This window comes from Citrus sinensis, chromosome 6, assembly GCF_022201045.2.
Source record: "Citrus sinensis cultivar Valencia sweet orange chromosome 6, DVS_A1.0, whole genome shotgun sequence".
NCBI lineage: Eukaryota > Viridiplantae > Streptophyta > Magnoliopsida > Sapindales > Rutaceae > Citrus > Citrus sinensis.
Genome location: NC_068561.1, coordinates 17,524,384 through 17,540,127, shown reverse-complemented (window position 1 = coordinate 17,540,127; position 15,744 = coordinate 17,524,384). Strand labels below are relative to the sequence as shown.

General features: G+C 33.4%; 2 protein-coding genes across 2 annotated transcripts; both read right to left on the bottom strand.

Annotated features, from left to right (window-relative positions):
* Positions 1-471: 471 nt before the first annotated feature.
* LOC102611888 (wound-induced protein 1) lies at positions 472-1,205 on the bottom strand. Its single transcript, XM_006481073.4, has one exon. The coding sequence runs from the start codon at positions 1,084-1,086 to the stop codon at positions 595-597; it is 492 nt and encodes a 163-aa protein (XP_006481136.1). The 5' UTR covers positions 1,087-1,205; the 3' UTR covers positions 472-594.
* Positions 1,206-13,372: 12,167 nt separating this feature from the next.
* Positions 13,373-14,613, bottom strand: LOC102611586 (short-chain dehydrogenase reductase 2a). Its single transcript, XM_006481072.4, has 2 exons — positions 14,433-14,613; positions 13,373-14,288 (listed from the first exon to the last, which is right to left on the bottom strand). Exons 1-2 carry the CDS (start codon positions 14,513-14,515, stop codon positions 13,454-13,456), a joined length of 918 nt encoding a protein of 305 aa, XP_006481135.1. The 5' UTR covers positions 14,516-14,613; the 3' UTR covers positions 13,373-13,453.
* Positions 14,614-15,744: the final 1,131 nt, after the last annotated feature.

The window sequence follows — 15,744 nt, the reverse complement described above, 5'->3', positions numbered from 1 at the left end:
ACTGAAACCGTGGGTTTGTAGGAACTCGTGTTAATCATACAAATGCAAATACTGGACCTGAAACTCATTTTAGTTAAAATATGGTTTTAGACCACACATGATCACCATCTACAAGTGACCAAAACGGAACCATCACCAGTCATCATTGACCGCTCCGGTCCCTTTCAGCCTCAGGCTAACTCAAAATTTCAGACTTCACATCTACAAAATTGTAGGCAAGTCTAAGACCTAGATTCAAATTTAGAGGAAAGTTTAAAATTTTTTAGGGCTTTTTCAAATGTGGACGTTCACATTTTTTAAAATAAGAATTTACAATCCCAGTAATCAGTTATATATTTTATAGTTGCCGGCTTTAAGTGAAACGGCATACCACCCTTCAACTGGCAAGCAGCAAACTAAATATCAATTTTCAACAAAATAATCTCTTGAGATTTCCGTCAACAAAAGAAATGGACACCAACAATACGTTGATAACTTAAATAGCCCACATGCAAAATATACTTAAACATTAAATTTTACAGTTATTTCCAAAGCTAGCCAGCTAACCAAAGCTAGCTAGCTACATTTCCATGCAACAACAACAGCATCAAAAACCTAAATGGTGAGCAAAAGGCTAGGCAATGAGCGGCGAGCAAGATCCCTCGGCTGGCTCTGCCACAAAGTGTTCCGTTCATGTCTGACTCTGATCTCCCAACGCGGTGGCCTCAAATCTTTGACAGTGAGCCATGTATTAAAATACTCTCTAAATTGAGTGATCAAGCCATCTTTCACATTCACAGTCCACACATGCACCCAGTAAGCTGGAGCTCCTTCCCAGCCCTCAGCTATCACACAATCCCCCACCACCTCCACGCTTCGCGGCTCGAACTTGAACGTCGCTTTGCTTGATTCTCCGGTCAGCAACCTCACCATATGCTGGCATGTTGGTGGGCCATGAAACCAATACTCCAAGTCACTAGCCAAATATTTGGCCACGTTCTCCATTTCATCATTTGCCAATGCTTTGTATAGGGCTTTAACAATAGCCTCCTGGTTTTGTTCTGCCATTGAAGTTTCAACGTTGTTGGTGGTACCTTCCATTTGCATTATCAAAGTTGAGATAGCTAATAATTTGTTACAACAACTTTGAAGATCAAACGGAGCTAAGGTTTTGATTTTGGGTTGCTTGATTATTTTTGTTCATTGAGTTTGCTCCTTTTATAGAAGAAAATTAACAATGGAGACTGGAGAGTGGAGAGTGGGGTTTAGTCCTTTTTCCAAAAAAGAAAAAGAAAAAAGTGACGTATTATAAAATTCAAAGGTCTAGATTTGCTTATTAGAAGTTGATGAATTTAATGCTACATAATTGATAAGTTAACATCAACATATAAAAATTTAAATATATTAGTAATTTTCGAATGGTTCTTTACGGGACAAATCGATGGGGAGTTAATTTGTAGTTGGCACCGCTCCCACATAGCTACACAAATATCTACAATTTAATTTAACTTTTATAATTAAAGTGCCATTTCGTAGTTCGGAATGTCTGTGATTCCTTTGTCTGTTTGGCGTATAGACAATGCTAGAAGTTGACTCATTTGGTTTTATATTAATCGGGGGTTTTCTAAAATTTGTCCTGCAACATTTTGAGCCAGTGGTTGCTCTGATTGCTCCCTGGAACTAACAAAGCTGAGAAAGAGGACACAATTTGCAATTATGTAAAAATGATTGATTTGTTTAATTTCTTCGACATGTATACAAGTATTGGATCTTAAAACGGACAAAGCGGCCATTTTTTTATCATCCCTTTATGGAATAAAATTGACCATATTATAGTAACCTAAAATCTTAGAGAGTTTTGATGTTCTTTTCGTTGACACCAAACATATGGGAAATTAATAACAGCAGATAGATCGAGATCGTGCTTGCAAGTTGCAAGTAATTGTAACAATAAAGAATTTTTGTTGTTCAACTTTCACCCCGAGTTGCAGTTTGCTGGTTTTGGTAATAGAAAAATCTTAGTAGAGGCGTAGGTAAAGTGTAAATAACTTTTTGATTCCCTATCTTTTTTAAAATTTGAAATTGGATGACCAACTAAATAAAGTTTCTTGAAAACTACTTGTCAGACTCTTATCAACAAAAAACTTATGATTGAATATCTTGTAATGATATCACATATAGAATGTCCAAAATTATTTGAATTTTGACGAAATAACACCAATTCCTTAAAAAAAAAAAAACAATTCACATCAACAACAATTAATCTCTATACCAATCACTTATCCAATTATGCTTGAAAGTTTAGCGATCTTATACCATGTTTGCACCTCAACCAACTATATACCCTAGATATGTTAAAGATATATTAACTTTTCATTAGTGTTTTCGTCCTCTATGATTGCTATGAAAGTCTCTTTTAACCAGCTATTTTCATTGGGTAGACAAGAAGGACACTAGGAGTTAAGAGACAGTAAGTAGAGGACGAATATTTCGGCCATTTTCGGTGAATTACTAGATGGATGTGGCTCAAATTGAATGCCAGGCTGGAGGCAAAGTGGCAAACTTGACTGTTTTGACTCGTCTCTTTGCTTTAATTTTGTCCTTGTTTTTGATTGAAACCGAGACCAACCAAGGAAGCCGCCCGGTCACTTTCAGCGTGTGCTAATTACTGCTATTTGATAAAACCCTAAAAAGGCCGCAATTATTCTAAGGATGCCTGTATTCTAATTAAATAATTGTACCATGATTTGAAAGGTGAAGTGAACACAATTTTTCTTCTAACATGAAATAATGTTCCAAACAATCATTACTAACCATATAAAATTTTGAAAGATTTTATTCGTAAACTATGGTTGGATGAATATTAAGTTATTAAATTTAGGTCCCATTTGAGATTGAGATGCTATAGTTTTTAAGTTATAATTGTTGTAGAAAAAAGCTATAATTATCAAACAAAAGTTAATAATATGTAGTAAATATAACTTTTAAATAATAATTTAGACAAAATTATTAAAGAAATAATGTCAAACATTACAAAGTTTGAGTATGACAATGTCTAGTAATTATAACATTATTTGTTTGAGCACATCTGTGATATACACTACTGTATAGGGCAAAATGTGAATTTTCCAACTTTTAGGCATCTGTACAGAAGACTGACTCACAATAACAACGCGTAATTAACATAATTTGCCACATATGTTGTTGGGCAGGTGGTAAGGTAGTAGTCTTTCCTGTCATTTGGAAGGACAAAAGTTCGAGTTCCCATGAGAATTTAGTTCTTCCTTATAATATTTACATGTGCGACGTTGATTTTTCCAGAGGGAAGGAAGGTTCCCTTGGAGGGAAGTGACTGGAGCGAGTGAAGCGATCCGCCTGGGCGCCTTTGGCTTTCATCTTTTTATAATTTTTTGTGTTATTCTCCGCGAGCTTTTTAATTGTGCTATAGTTATATGATTTAAACTCCTACAGCTCCCAGACTATATATGTTTAAGTTTAATTGTATGAATTTAGACTTTTCCTACACAAAAACTATCTACTAAAAGTGCAATGGAGAGATAAAGAAATTAAGGAGAGTTGTTGGGTTTGATAAGAAAGTTCTACAAGAACAACATGGACCATTTCATTAATTTCTTCGACTTGCCAATGATCAAATTAAGTGGAGCCCTCATTGCATAATGCAAATCTCCTCGGTTGGAAAGCCCAAGGACCACAGCATTTTTATACCAAAAAGAAATAAATACTTGATACGTAAGCATGCATTTAAGCTACCAGTTGGATCCAACCAAGAACCCCTCGTGTACATGCATGAAGTTTTGGACATACATATACGCTCCTAATCCCAAACCCTACAATCATCGACTGAACGATCACATACACAAGCATATGGGGACTCAGTTGGCTATTATTGTGTCGGGTTTTCGATTCTAGCTGTCTGATAGAAGTATGGAAATTTCTTAAATGATATTTGCATTAACACTGCCAATTAAGTGCCTTTGCTTGATTGCTTCTGCACATTCATTTGAATCGTTTCTCATCCACTCAAATCATGTAATTAGCTCGTTGAGAGGTCATCTCAGCTGGAGAGAAATCCTTTTCAAGCAATGATGGCCCTTACTCGTTAGGTTTTCTTAAGAGGTTTGCTCACGAGGTCAGATGAAAATTCAAACAGAGGTACAAATATCATGATTTTCTTTCCTTGTAAATTGGTTTTCAAGGCGAATGATTCAAAATTTTATAGAGCTTTATTAATTTGACTACCCAGGGGTCTTGAAAGTTGAAATAGCCTTAGCGAATAGTCAGTGTCTTAATTTGTTCTGGAACATCAAATTAAATTGCAGAACTGCATTATGAAATCGGGCCGTTGGACCTACTGTGTTGCCATTAAAACTTTGTGGTTTTAATTTGTTAGAGATGGCCAAAAATATAAATGAGTGGTAAGAAGAGGACTAGGAAAATGGGGCCTTTGATTGATCGATGTGGTCTCTTTGATACAATACAAAGCAAGTTAAATGATTAACGAGAGCTCAGTCCTTTTCGATACAAATTAAAAAGGGTCTCATCGTTTGTCTTTGTTAGGTAATGAGTGCCAATCAATTTGCGATCCTGATTAAAGGGGTCTGTGACTGTCAATGTCATGGGATCATCATATGAGCCATGCGTGCAGCTTCATCGCCACTATCCAGAGTTTTTATGATCAAATGCATTGTTGTCAATTTGTCATAATTGGTCCAGTTGGTGACGAACTGTAGACAAGTTGTTAGTAGACAAATTTCGAACTCGCCAGCTTGAAGAGGAATGATACATGAAGATCCAAAGGAATCACATATAATCCTGAAAATCCTATGAATGATGAATTGGATCCTTCAGGACTATGAAGGTCATTATAAGCCATTGCATGCATGTATGGGGTTAGGCTACCTTATACAATCTGTAAGGTACAGTTCTCATAAAATGTGCAATTGGAAATCTTACATAATCTGTAAGCTATAACCCTCATAAAATAGGGTGTCTGGCTCACCTGCGCCCACCACTAATTACTAGTTTTGTGACCCGCATATACTACTAGAACCATTGACACCATGACAGGTAAATGTGACAAGATTATGACTATTATAGTATGTAGTTTTTAATATATATGGAAGAAATTCTTAAATTATGTAATTGATATGTCCTTTTATGCATTCAAATTTTGTATAAATTTGGCATTTGAGCCATATTCAATGAATAAGAGTAATTTTAAAAAAAAAGTTCGGATAATTAAAAGTCAAAAATTAAAATAAATTTTATGTTAGTTAATACAAGTAATTCTTGATGTAATAGTATATACTTTATTTAATATGTTAAATTATCAGTTTTAGGCTCATTTTGAGAGATAGTGTAAGTACTTGGATGTGGATGTAGTGCATGTTGGTAATTTGCTGTGAAGTTTTAATATTATTATTTGTGATTTTGTGCTGTTGCTTTCTCATTTTATTTTTTGTTACGGATTTTATAATTTGTAGTGAATTTTTAAACTATGTAAATTGTTTCATGTTAAACTTTATTATGTAAATTTTTTTTGATTTTATTATGTTGTTTATTGTTTGTGAATTTATGGACCGCTGATTGTTGTGATAATAATATTATATTACTATCATGTTGTTTTTTCATTGAATGTACAAGATAAAATTGCTCCAATCAAACAAAACAAGAACCAAACCGTGGAAACAAAATGAACTAAACTGAATTAATTTGATTGGTTCGGTTCGATTCTAGTATTTGGTTCCTGTTTAGTTTATAAAATTGTGAACTAATTGGTTTTGATTTTGTTCTGGGCTACAACGAAACTGAACCAAATAGTGCCTGGCCCTACTCAAAATAAATACCCAATCAATGCAGTGGAGGCTGAAATTGGGCTAAAGATGCATCCTCCAGCTGGGCAAGCACGGTTGTTTGGGTTTCTTCGGGCTCACTTGTATTGAATCTCTTTGTCTCAGAACAATAGAGATTCATATTATTGATTTTGAAATGAACCAGCTAAGATATGAAATGTTAAACATTCCATCACATTCACACTCATCCTCGCGTCATTACGAACACAAATATCTTCGATCTTTATTCTCCTCCTTTCATGATTCAACTCATATATCCAAACAAATAAAACTATTTAAAAACCATCCGATCAAAATAAATAAAATCATTTAAAAAGCATTAGATCAAATCTTTGAATCGAATTCTATCCTACTGCATTTATTTTATAGAATGAGAATAGACTAGGAATAAGAATAGACTAGACTGAAATAAGAATGAGGAATAGAAATGAGATTCCAATATTTACTTGGTAAAAATAAGTGAGAATATAAATGTGTTGAAATGTCATTGACGTGTTTACTTGACAAAATAAAAGAGAATAACGAATGAGAATGAGAATCGATTTACCCAAATATCTATAGTATTAAATAATATAATTTTCATTAACTAGATACATGTATAAATATTATTATAAAAATGATATTAATTAAAAAATAAAATTAATAATAATAAATATTAATAATTATAATATTAATAAAAATAATTAATAATTAATAATAATTAAAATAATAAAATTAGTAGAATTTAATAATAACAATAATAATGATATTTAAAATAATAAAATTAATTGTGATTTGAACGAGAGTAATTCGAAAAATATGAAAAAAACAGAGAAATACAAAAGTTAGTTCAGGAAATAGTAATCTCCGCTCCCAACCACCATGGAAATGGAATTCTCATTTCTTATTCCCAAATTGTATGGAACCCACACATTTTATTCTCATTCCCAAATTATATTTTGCCAAGTAAATATGAGTTTTATTCTCATTCCTTAAACACTCAAGTAAACACACCATTAATTTATATTCTCTCACTCGTAAAACTTTCAATACATGTATATTTATATTTACATAGTTAAATGAAATAATGTAAACAAATTTAAAATAAAGCATACATGATGAATTTTTAAGATGATCTTATAGATAAATGTGATAGACACATTTCAAATAAATTGAGTAGAGATAATTTTTTTCTCCTTTCACAAATTGTCAATAAAGTAAATATCTCTTAAATATTAATGAAAATAAAAGTTTAAAATTTGCTCCATAGATTTAATTTAAAATTATCTCAATAATTATATGATTGTATATATTACCAATTGTACTACAACTAATTATAATAATAGGATTGTTAAAAAATGAAAAAAAAAATAGGAGAAGGGATGATGACTATCAATGTTAACCCACTGAAATAATGACATGTGACCACACGGCACTGACAAGTGGCCATACAACTTTGTTATTGGATATTAATACATAATAGTTATGCTACAGTCATCATGCACACTTTCTAATGTGGCATTATTCTGGACTGATACATGTCCATACGTATTTGGTTACCTCTACAAAACTGGTTAATAACAATCCACTTGCTGCGTTATCTCTTATCTCATGCTACACATCACACAACCGATTAAAAATGGCATGATAAAGGCAGCAGGTGCAACACCCAATATTTTTAATTAACGTGTAGAAGTTAATAAAATGAAAATAATTATCGTATTAATTAATTATAAGTATATAAAACCCAATTAATTCGTGGAAACAAACGACGATTTTAATCTTATCTTATGGGTTTGTTGTTGTTGTGGTGTGATCACCTTGTTGATCATCACTTGTTGGAAACGTCAACCATTCATCAGGAGCTGTGTTTTGTTGATCATCACTTGCATCCACAGCAAATTTTCCTTCACCCAGTTTCAAATTATCCTGGCACCCAAACACCCTTGAATGTGGGTACTTGGAGTAATTTTCAACATTGTTAATCTTGCCATCCAATGTTTTCAGAAACCCCAGCCACCAATTATAAGCAGCAGCTTGGCTTTGACCCCACTCAAATTCTAGGCTTTCCATGGCAGCTGCTGCTGTTGCTGAAGGTGCTGCCGGTATTGTAGGTGCTGTAGTTGACCAAATAGGCTCGGGAATTGGCATTGCCTCAGTTAGTGAGTAGTAACAACACTGTGCTGATGACGATGTTGTCGCCGATGCTGATGTTGTTGTTGCTGCTGCTGCTGCTGCTGTTCTTGTTGATGATCTATGAAGCTGCAAGGCTTGAACAATCTCTCTTCTAGCTTCGGCCATGTTAATAACAGAGTCTTGGAGCATTCTTCTAGTTTGAGACCTCCTTCTCATTGGCTTTGATCCCCTTGAATCGTTTCCTTTGGAACCCATTTGGACTATAAATTGCGAGGAAAATAACAAAAGGGGACTCAAATGGGCCAAAAGAAAAGATTGAGATTTCTTAAATGTCAAGTGTTAAAGAAAGAGATGAGTCAGAGGAAGTAACACATGTAAGCTGACACGTGGTGGTGCTAAAGGACACATCAAATGTTTATCCCCCTTATTTTTAAGCAAAAAGTCACGGTAAAAAATAAAGTCCACGTCCACCGCTGGGTAGCTCTGTTAATTTGCTGCGTCTGGCCGGCCTTAAAGCCTCCTGATGAGAGGAGTGATCGTTATGATGATGCTACAGACACAGCCACTCTTTTGAAAGCAAATTTAAGGGAAAACAGAGAGGTTACTTCAATATTTGGTGTTTGATTTTTTCGAGGTCCAGCGGTATCTGGGATATTGCAAGCATATCTCGAACAGTGGCAATGTTGAGCATTTAGTCCTCGTCTGTTGCCTTAATTATAAATTGATTTGATGTGGGGGGAAGGACGACATCTCAACCCAACGGACTAGTCTATTCAGTGAACAGATTTATATTATTGATAGTTTCATCATTTCATTCATAATTTTTTCGTATTAAATCGCACAACTCAGTAATTTTCTTGCTTACAGCGAACCACTACTAACGATGAGACACCTGGGCTGGACTCTTTCATGGTTTCATCTGATAAACTTAAGTTATTTTTCCATATTTCAATTATTAAGATTTAGGACATCTTGATATCCGATCTAAAACATAGGACTTTATAATATACTACTCCTTTCAATTGGCCAATTTGTTTGGAGAAAGAAAAATGGAAAACTAACTTTATATCTTCTTAAAAGAGTCTGAAGATTTTGGCAACTTCTTGATAACTATCTAAAATAATGACAGAATCACAATAATTTTATACAACCTAATTGCATAAAATTATTATCAACTTACATAATTAAAAATAATAATTTTTATCATTTTTTAACTAATTTTTTTAGGCCACATTAGTTTGTACACATTAATTTATACAAAACTGTTTGTGGATCTACTATCATTGCATTTGATGAAATAAAAATCTCGTTAATTGATCTTAGAGTTGTGATATTTAATCTCCCATTATATCTTATCAGCCCTGACTAATCACTTCTATACTAATACATATGTTATACTTATGTAAAATGATTTAAAAGGGTAAAGAGCTTTTAAGTACACCCATATGATAATTTCTATTAATATCTAATGTAATTAATCTAATTTCTTAAACCTTAATTTCTTTAAAAAATTTTAAATTATTATTTCTTCTCAAATATTGTATATTCTACTTTTGTAATCATGGAAAAAAAATCAATTTATAGTACTCAATAAAGGATGATGAAGAAGTATCAAATCTTTTTCTATGGTTATGGTAATAATGGATAAAACTCTTAAAAAGAAAGAGAGAGAATATAGTGATGTTGAGAGTTTTTTTTTTCAATAGATTTTATAAGTTTTATATGGCGGATGATTGGAAAAAGGATAAAAATTATACTAACGTAAATCTGGGATTAAATCTGATATGTTGAGAGATAAAGATTAGCTTAAAATTTTTAATGGAATTAACCGAATAGAGGCTGATTAGATATAATAAAGGGACTAACTATTACTGCTCGTAATCTTATTTGGTAGTCTACTTGTCTTATTTTGGGTCAAACTTCATGGTGCTTCCTGAGTTGGAGTTTCTTCGTGAGGTCCAAATTCAGCTCTGCTAAAAAAGTTGAGCTTGGACTGGGACAAATGAGTAATGACCCTCAACAGTCAACCCAAATTTCAACAATTGGGCCGGATCCAAATCCAAAATTTCACCAAGTCAAAAGTATCAAATTCAAATCTTCCAACAATCTTAATCGGTTTGTTTAATTGATACTAACTAGAGAACAAGAAGCATTCAACGAATAATAATAATGAATAAGAAACTCTTTGACTGTTAAACCTCAGTCAAGTGCTAAACCAGGAAAAATACCTAATTAAGATTTCATGATTAATTGGAAAGGACACTTGTTTATCTGTCAAAGATTCGATTTTATCCATGCCAGTCAACTAACTGAAGAAAACAATACATATAATGAAATTAAATTAACTATAAATCCTATAGCTCTAGGTTCCACTTGTACAAAGTGGTGGACAAGTGCCAATTTAGTATTGCTCGTCAAGATCTCCTTGTGTTCTTCAAAGCTCTGAACCACGTTATGGGAATGTCATTTTTAGTACATTCAATAGTTTAATTTGCACCAAGATCATACAATAATAAACAATTATGCAACAATACGATCACCATATCCAATGGTCGGTCACTGGTCTGATCTTGAATACTTTGTATACATAGTCGTGAAGTATATTCTACAGAAAAGTGCAAAGATTCCTCACATATAGTTAATACAAAGTACATTACAATACGACTGACTAATTTTCTGAATCATGCTTAGCTGCCCCAACAAGCTGCCGCATATCTGCTTGGCTGGCCGGTGCCCGATGGTTAATCTTTTATGGCTTTTCAACTGAAATGCAAGTTTTATGAACGACTTAAGAGTCTATCCAAACCCCAAGCAAGCTAACCGATCGGCTGGACACTATATATGTGATTTATTTAAAATCTTTTGTAATACTTAAAAATTATTTTACAATATTATAAACCACCATGAAAATGATTATCTATGTAAATATGGCCATGGAGATATATTCGCACAAAATGTTTTATGCATACTTTTGTATGGACATTCCACTGTAGAAAGAACATTTGAGTGTGTGCATGAATAGTGGAGCACACCACAGTTGAGGTTCTTACAACTCATGCTTAGGTAATGTTTTGGTCTTGACAGCTGCTCAACGTTGAATTTCTCAAGTTTTATTGAGCTGTAAGTAAGCTCATTGTCGCCACCTGTTCAAAGTCTCTCTAATTTCTACAATGCAAGCCAGCTGCCAGAGAGAGACACAGAAAGAAATTAAGCTAGGTCGATTTCTAGGGAAGCTTTTCAGCTTATCTTATCAAGACAAGTACTGGCTAGCTACCTACTTGTTTGGTTTCTGAAGCATCGATCACGTGCCCTCCTCAAACCACTAACAATTCTTTAATGTTCCTCACTTTCAAGAAGGATCGTAGTAGTGGTAGACATTTCCTTCCGAAGACATTTTTAGTCAAGGTATATGGCTTTTAATGGGAAGAAAAGGTTTGTAGTGAAGGAGACGCAAGGTTTGAGTTATGTTAGGTATTGTATTTAAATTTATTTCAATTATTTTTAAGACGATGTATTATTGATTGGTTTGATCTTCAATAAAAAAATTATCATCCTCTTCAGAAAATAGATAAAATATTGTGAAAAAGCAATCACTAATTTTTTTTTAGGGATTCTTTCATCACCTCTACAACTTATTGGGAGTTTTTATTTTGTCAAAAACAGATGAAAATGACCAAAAAAAAAACTATCTTTAATCAATTAATGAGTAGTTAATAAGAAATGACTTCATTGGTACAAGTCAAATCTGTCAAAAAGATTTTAGTCTCTTTAGTGTACGTGGGGAAGGAGAGAATCACGCAAGTCTACGGGAATAGTAGATTTAATTTGTCGGAGAAGGAAAAGAGAGCAAATGGTCCGAGTTTTCTTTAACTAACACTAAAATCAAAGAGTGTTCTTTTTTTCCTCATATAATTAAAGAGTATTCTTAAACTAGCATAAGTTTATTAATGAGAAAAAGGCCACATCGCAAGGCAAATGCAAATGCTGCTGCAAAATCTACAGTTCATACTATCGGGCCTCGGCTTTAGCAGTTTTTGTTTATAAATCTTTTAAGGGTAATTTTTAAAAATCTCTCCTGAAGTTTTGGCTTGTTACAAATAGATGGCGAGAATTTATTTATTTATAAAAAACTCCCTACCATCAGTTAACTTTAATATTGACCGTTAGTTGACTGTGCAAAGACAATATTACCCTTAATAACGATTTGTAGACGGAAATAACTAAAAAAAATTTAAAATTGTTGGTTATTTTATCCTCTTTAAATTATTGATATTTTCTTAAAATTCCTACAAGAAAGATAAAATTAAAAAATTCTCTTTAAATTATTAATATTTTCTTAAAGTTCCTATAAAAAAGATAAAATTAAAAACTTGAAAATGAAATAGTTATAATCTTTACCTATGATATTGTAAATCTTTAGAATTGACAAGGATAAAATTGTCAAAAAATAGGATTTGTATTTTTCGCGCCAACAATTTTAATTTTTTTTTAGTTATTTCTGTCTACAAACTGTTGTTAAGGGTAATATTGTCTTTGCACAGTCAACTAACGGTCAATGTTAAAGTTAACTGACGATAAGAGATTTTTACAAATAAATAAATTCTCGCCATCTACTTGCAACAAACCAAAACCTCAGGGAAAATTTTTAAAAATTACCCATTCTTTTAAACATTCATGGCTGGCTTACATAAATCTTCTCTTCAAGTCCCTTTTCAAGAACCCATTTGTCGGGATTCATGCAATGGGGTCAACTCTACAGCTCCTATTTGTCCCCAAAAATGCATTTTTTATGTACCATCATCTACTACATAATGCATTAGTGCCCCAACCTAATGCCCGGAGGCCAGAGCTCTAGAGATTTGATCGATCAACTTGTTCCTTCAGTTAATTCATCTCTCCTCTTTCTTTGGAATAATCCCTATATATAATTAAACATTTTTTTTAAAAAAAAAAAAAAAAGAGAAGTCATAGCTAGTGCACCTAGTATTTCAAGTGGATGCTATTTAAAACAAAATCTAAGACTCACGCACCATGAGCCAACATGAGCCAACTGATTAATTATTAATCTCTGTTTCATAAGCATTGATTAATTAAAAAAATGTAGAAAAAAAATGAAGGTTATTCTAAAACATAAATTTTATCTGACTACTTCGACCAAACGCACAAGAATAAGCCCCAGCTTGGTAGGTGTGAAATTGAAAAAAAATTGATATACTTGTAATTTAGATTTAACTTAAACGAGTTTTCCCTGATTATATATGATAATGATATATGAAAAGCACCAAAGCCGTCCTCGTTGACACGACATACTGATTTTAATTTAATTCGTTCACATTCATGAATATAAAATGTAACGTTTAAAGTTGTCCATTCCATTGACAAATCAATCACACACCTCCAAGAAATTATACACAAGAACCGGTCTTCATTCATAACCTTGGAAATTGAACAAAAGTATCCCCACGAAAATAAAAATAAATTACTTGTTACAAGCCAACACAATTTCTTGATGTGGTGACACCACCATCTACAACAAGATTGTGTCCACTTACATATCTAGATTCATCACTAGCAAGATACAGAGCAGCCTCAGCAATATCTTTCGACCTAAGTGTCGTCCCTTTCAAATTCCCAAGCCCACTCACGAACTCTTCCATTTTTCTGACTTCTTTTTGACTGGGAATCCCAAAGTTCATGCACTCATCTTCTTCTTCGCCATCACCACTATTTCTCCATGCATTAACAAGCATTGACGTTGCCACCCCAAACGGAGAGATACAATTAACCCTAATCCCATATCGGCCAAGCTCACAAGCAGCATTCTTTGTCAGCCCCACAATGGCATGTTTCGAAGCCGTGTAAGCGTGGGGGCCTAGTCCCCCCATGACCCCGGCGACGCTGGCCGTGGAGATGATGCAACCACCTCCTCTGTTAATCATCACACGTGCGGCGTGCTTGATTCCTAGAGCCATCCCCTTAACGTTCACACGCATGACATTGTCAAATTCATCGGCGTCAAAGTCAATAATGCTCTTGTGCTTACGTTGATTCCCAAGAACCCCGGCATTGTTGTAGAGAATGTCGAGACGTCCGTATCGAGAAACCGTCGAGTTGATTAAGTTCTCGATGTCTTCTTCTAGGCTAACGTCACAGTGAACAAAGGTGACAGGCGCCGGAGCTAACGTGCTAGCAAGAACTGAGCCAAGTGTGTCTTCGACGTCGGCTATCACGACTTTGGCGCCGTGCCGGGCAAATAATCTCACCGCAGCCTCGCCAATGCCTCTGGCACCGCCCGTTATTATAGCAACTTTCCCCTCCAGCCTGTAAATTAATTAAATAGCAACAAATTAGCAAACAGTTAAATAAATTAATTAATTAAATGCAACATTTCTTATAAATAGCAACAAATTAGCAAACAATTAAATTAATTAATTAATTAAATGCAACATTTCTTATAGAAGCTACCTTCTGTGAGAAGGAGGAGCGTCATCCCAAGCCAAGACATGAATGCCTTGGAGATTCGTCTCAGGCATCACTTGAGCAGGCATGATTTTATGAAGATTAAATAGAGAGAAAGAGAGAGAGGGAGAGGGAAAGAGAAGACAGAGAAAGGAAGCACTTAACAAAGAACTGCTTTTGGTTAGAAGAATGAATGTATTTATAGGCATAGGAATTAATATATATATTTAATGTTTACCGGTTACGTGAATGGGCTGTTCCCTATTTAAAGGTAACTTCCTTAGAAATGTCCCTCACACAAAAGCCTCGCTTGCCCCTCAAGGACAGGACCTTGTTTCCTCATCTTCCTAGCTATACACCAAAACTTGTTTTAATCATAAATACTTTTCATACACAACTTATTTGACCAAACTAACCTCTGCCTCCATGGTTTCAACTTCAACTTTCAAACAATCACTATATATATTATTTGTAATATGTTGATCGTCTACAGTGACAGATTTGATCCGATTAAATAAATGTTATAAAGTTAATATCTTGGCGTGGCTCCTTTTTTAATTAATTAGAAAGCTCAAATGTCTTTGAATCAATAATATGTTTCTCACTTGGTTACAGAGAAGGAAATCAGGATTTTTCAGCCAATTGAATATTTTTGGGGTTAATTTAGGTCTGACAAAGTCCTTTTTTCTTTCTTTTCTTTTCTTTTTTTCAAAGTAATAACATATATTACAAGAGTTAAAAATGACCAACAATACGTCGTATTATAGGCTAAATACAAAGCCATATTTGACTTAAAAATTATAAATTAGGATAATACTTGAGACTTAAACTTAAGATTTACTATGCATGTCTTCTTTAAAAATGGTTATATTTTCAACCCGTAAATTGTGCGAACTCAACTCACCACACCTTTAAAAAATTAATAACAAATAATTCACATTTTTTTAACTATTTCAAATTAATAATAAATTTGAATAACTAACCAATTAAATCCTCATTACTATGATTATTAATTTTCAATTACATTGACCAAAAACTAACTAAATGTAGTTGCCAGATCATATTAGCTATGAAACTTATGTTATTATTTATCTCATGAAATTTATTAACAATGAGTAGGATCTAATCGATTAATTATTTAAACTTTTTGCCTATTTTAATTTTAAAAAAATAATGTTAATTTTTTATAAATACCTTTTTAGGATTTACAAAAACTGTAGCATGGAAATTCTTTTCATTAAAGATTTATCATGTGACTAAGGTTCAAATTTCAGACCTCTTATTTTTTACATAAGAGATTTTACCATTTCAATCAGAT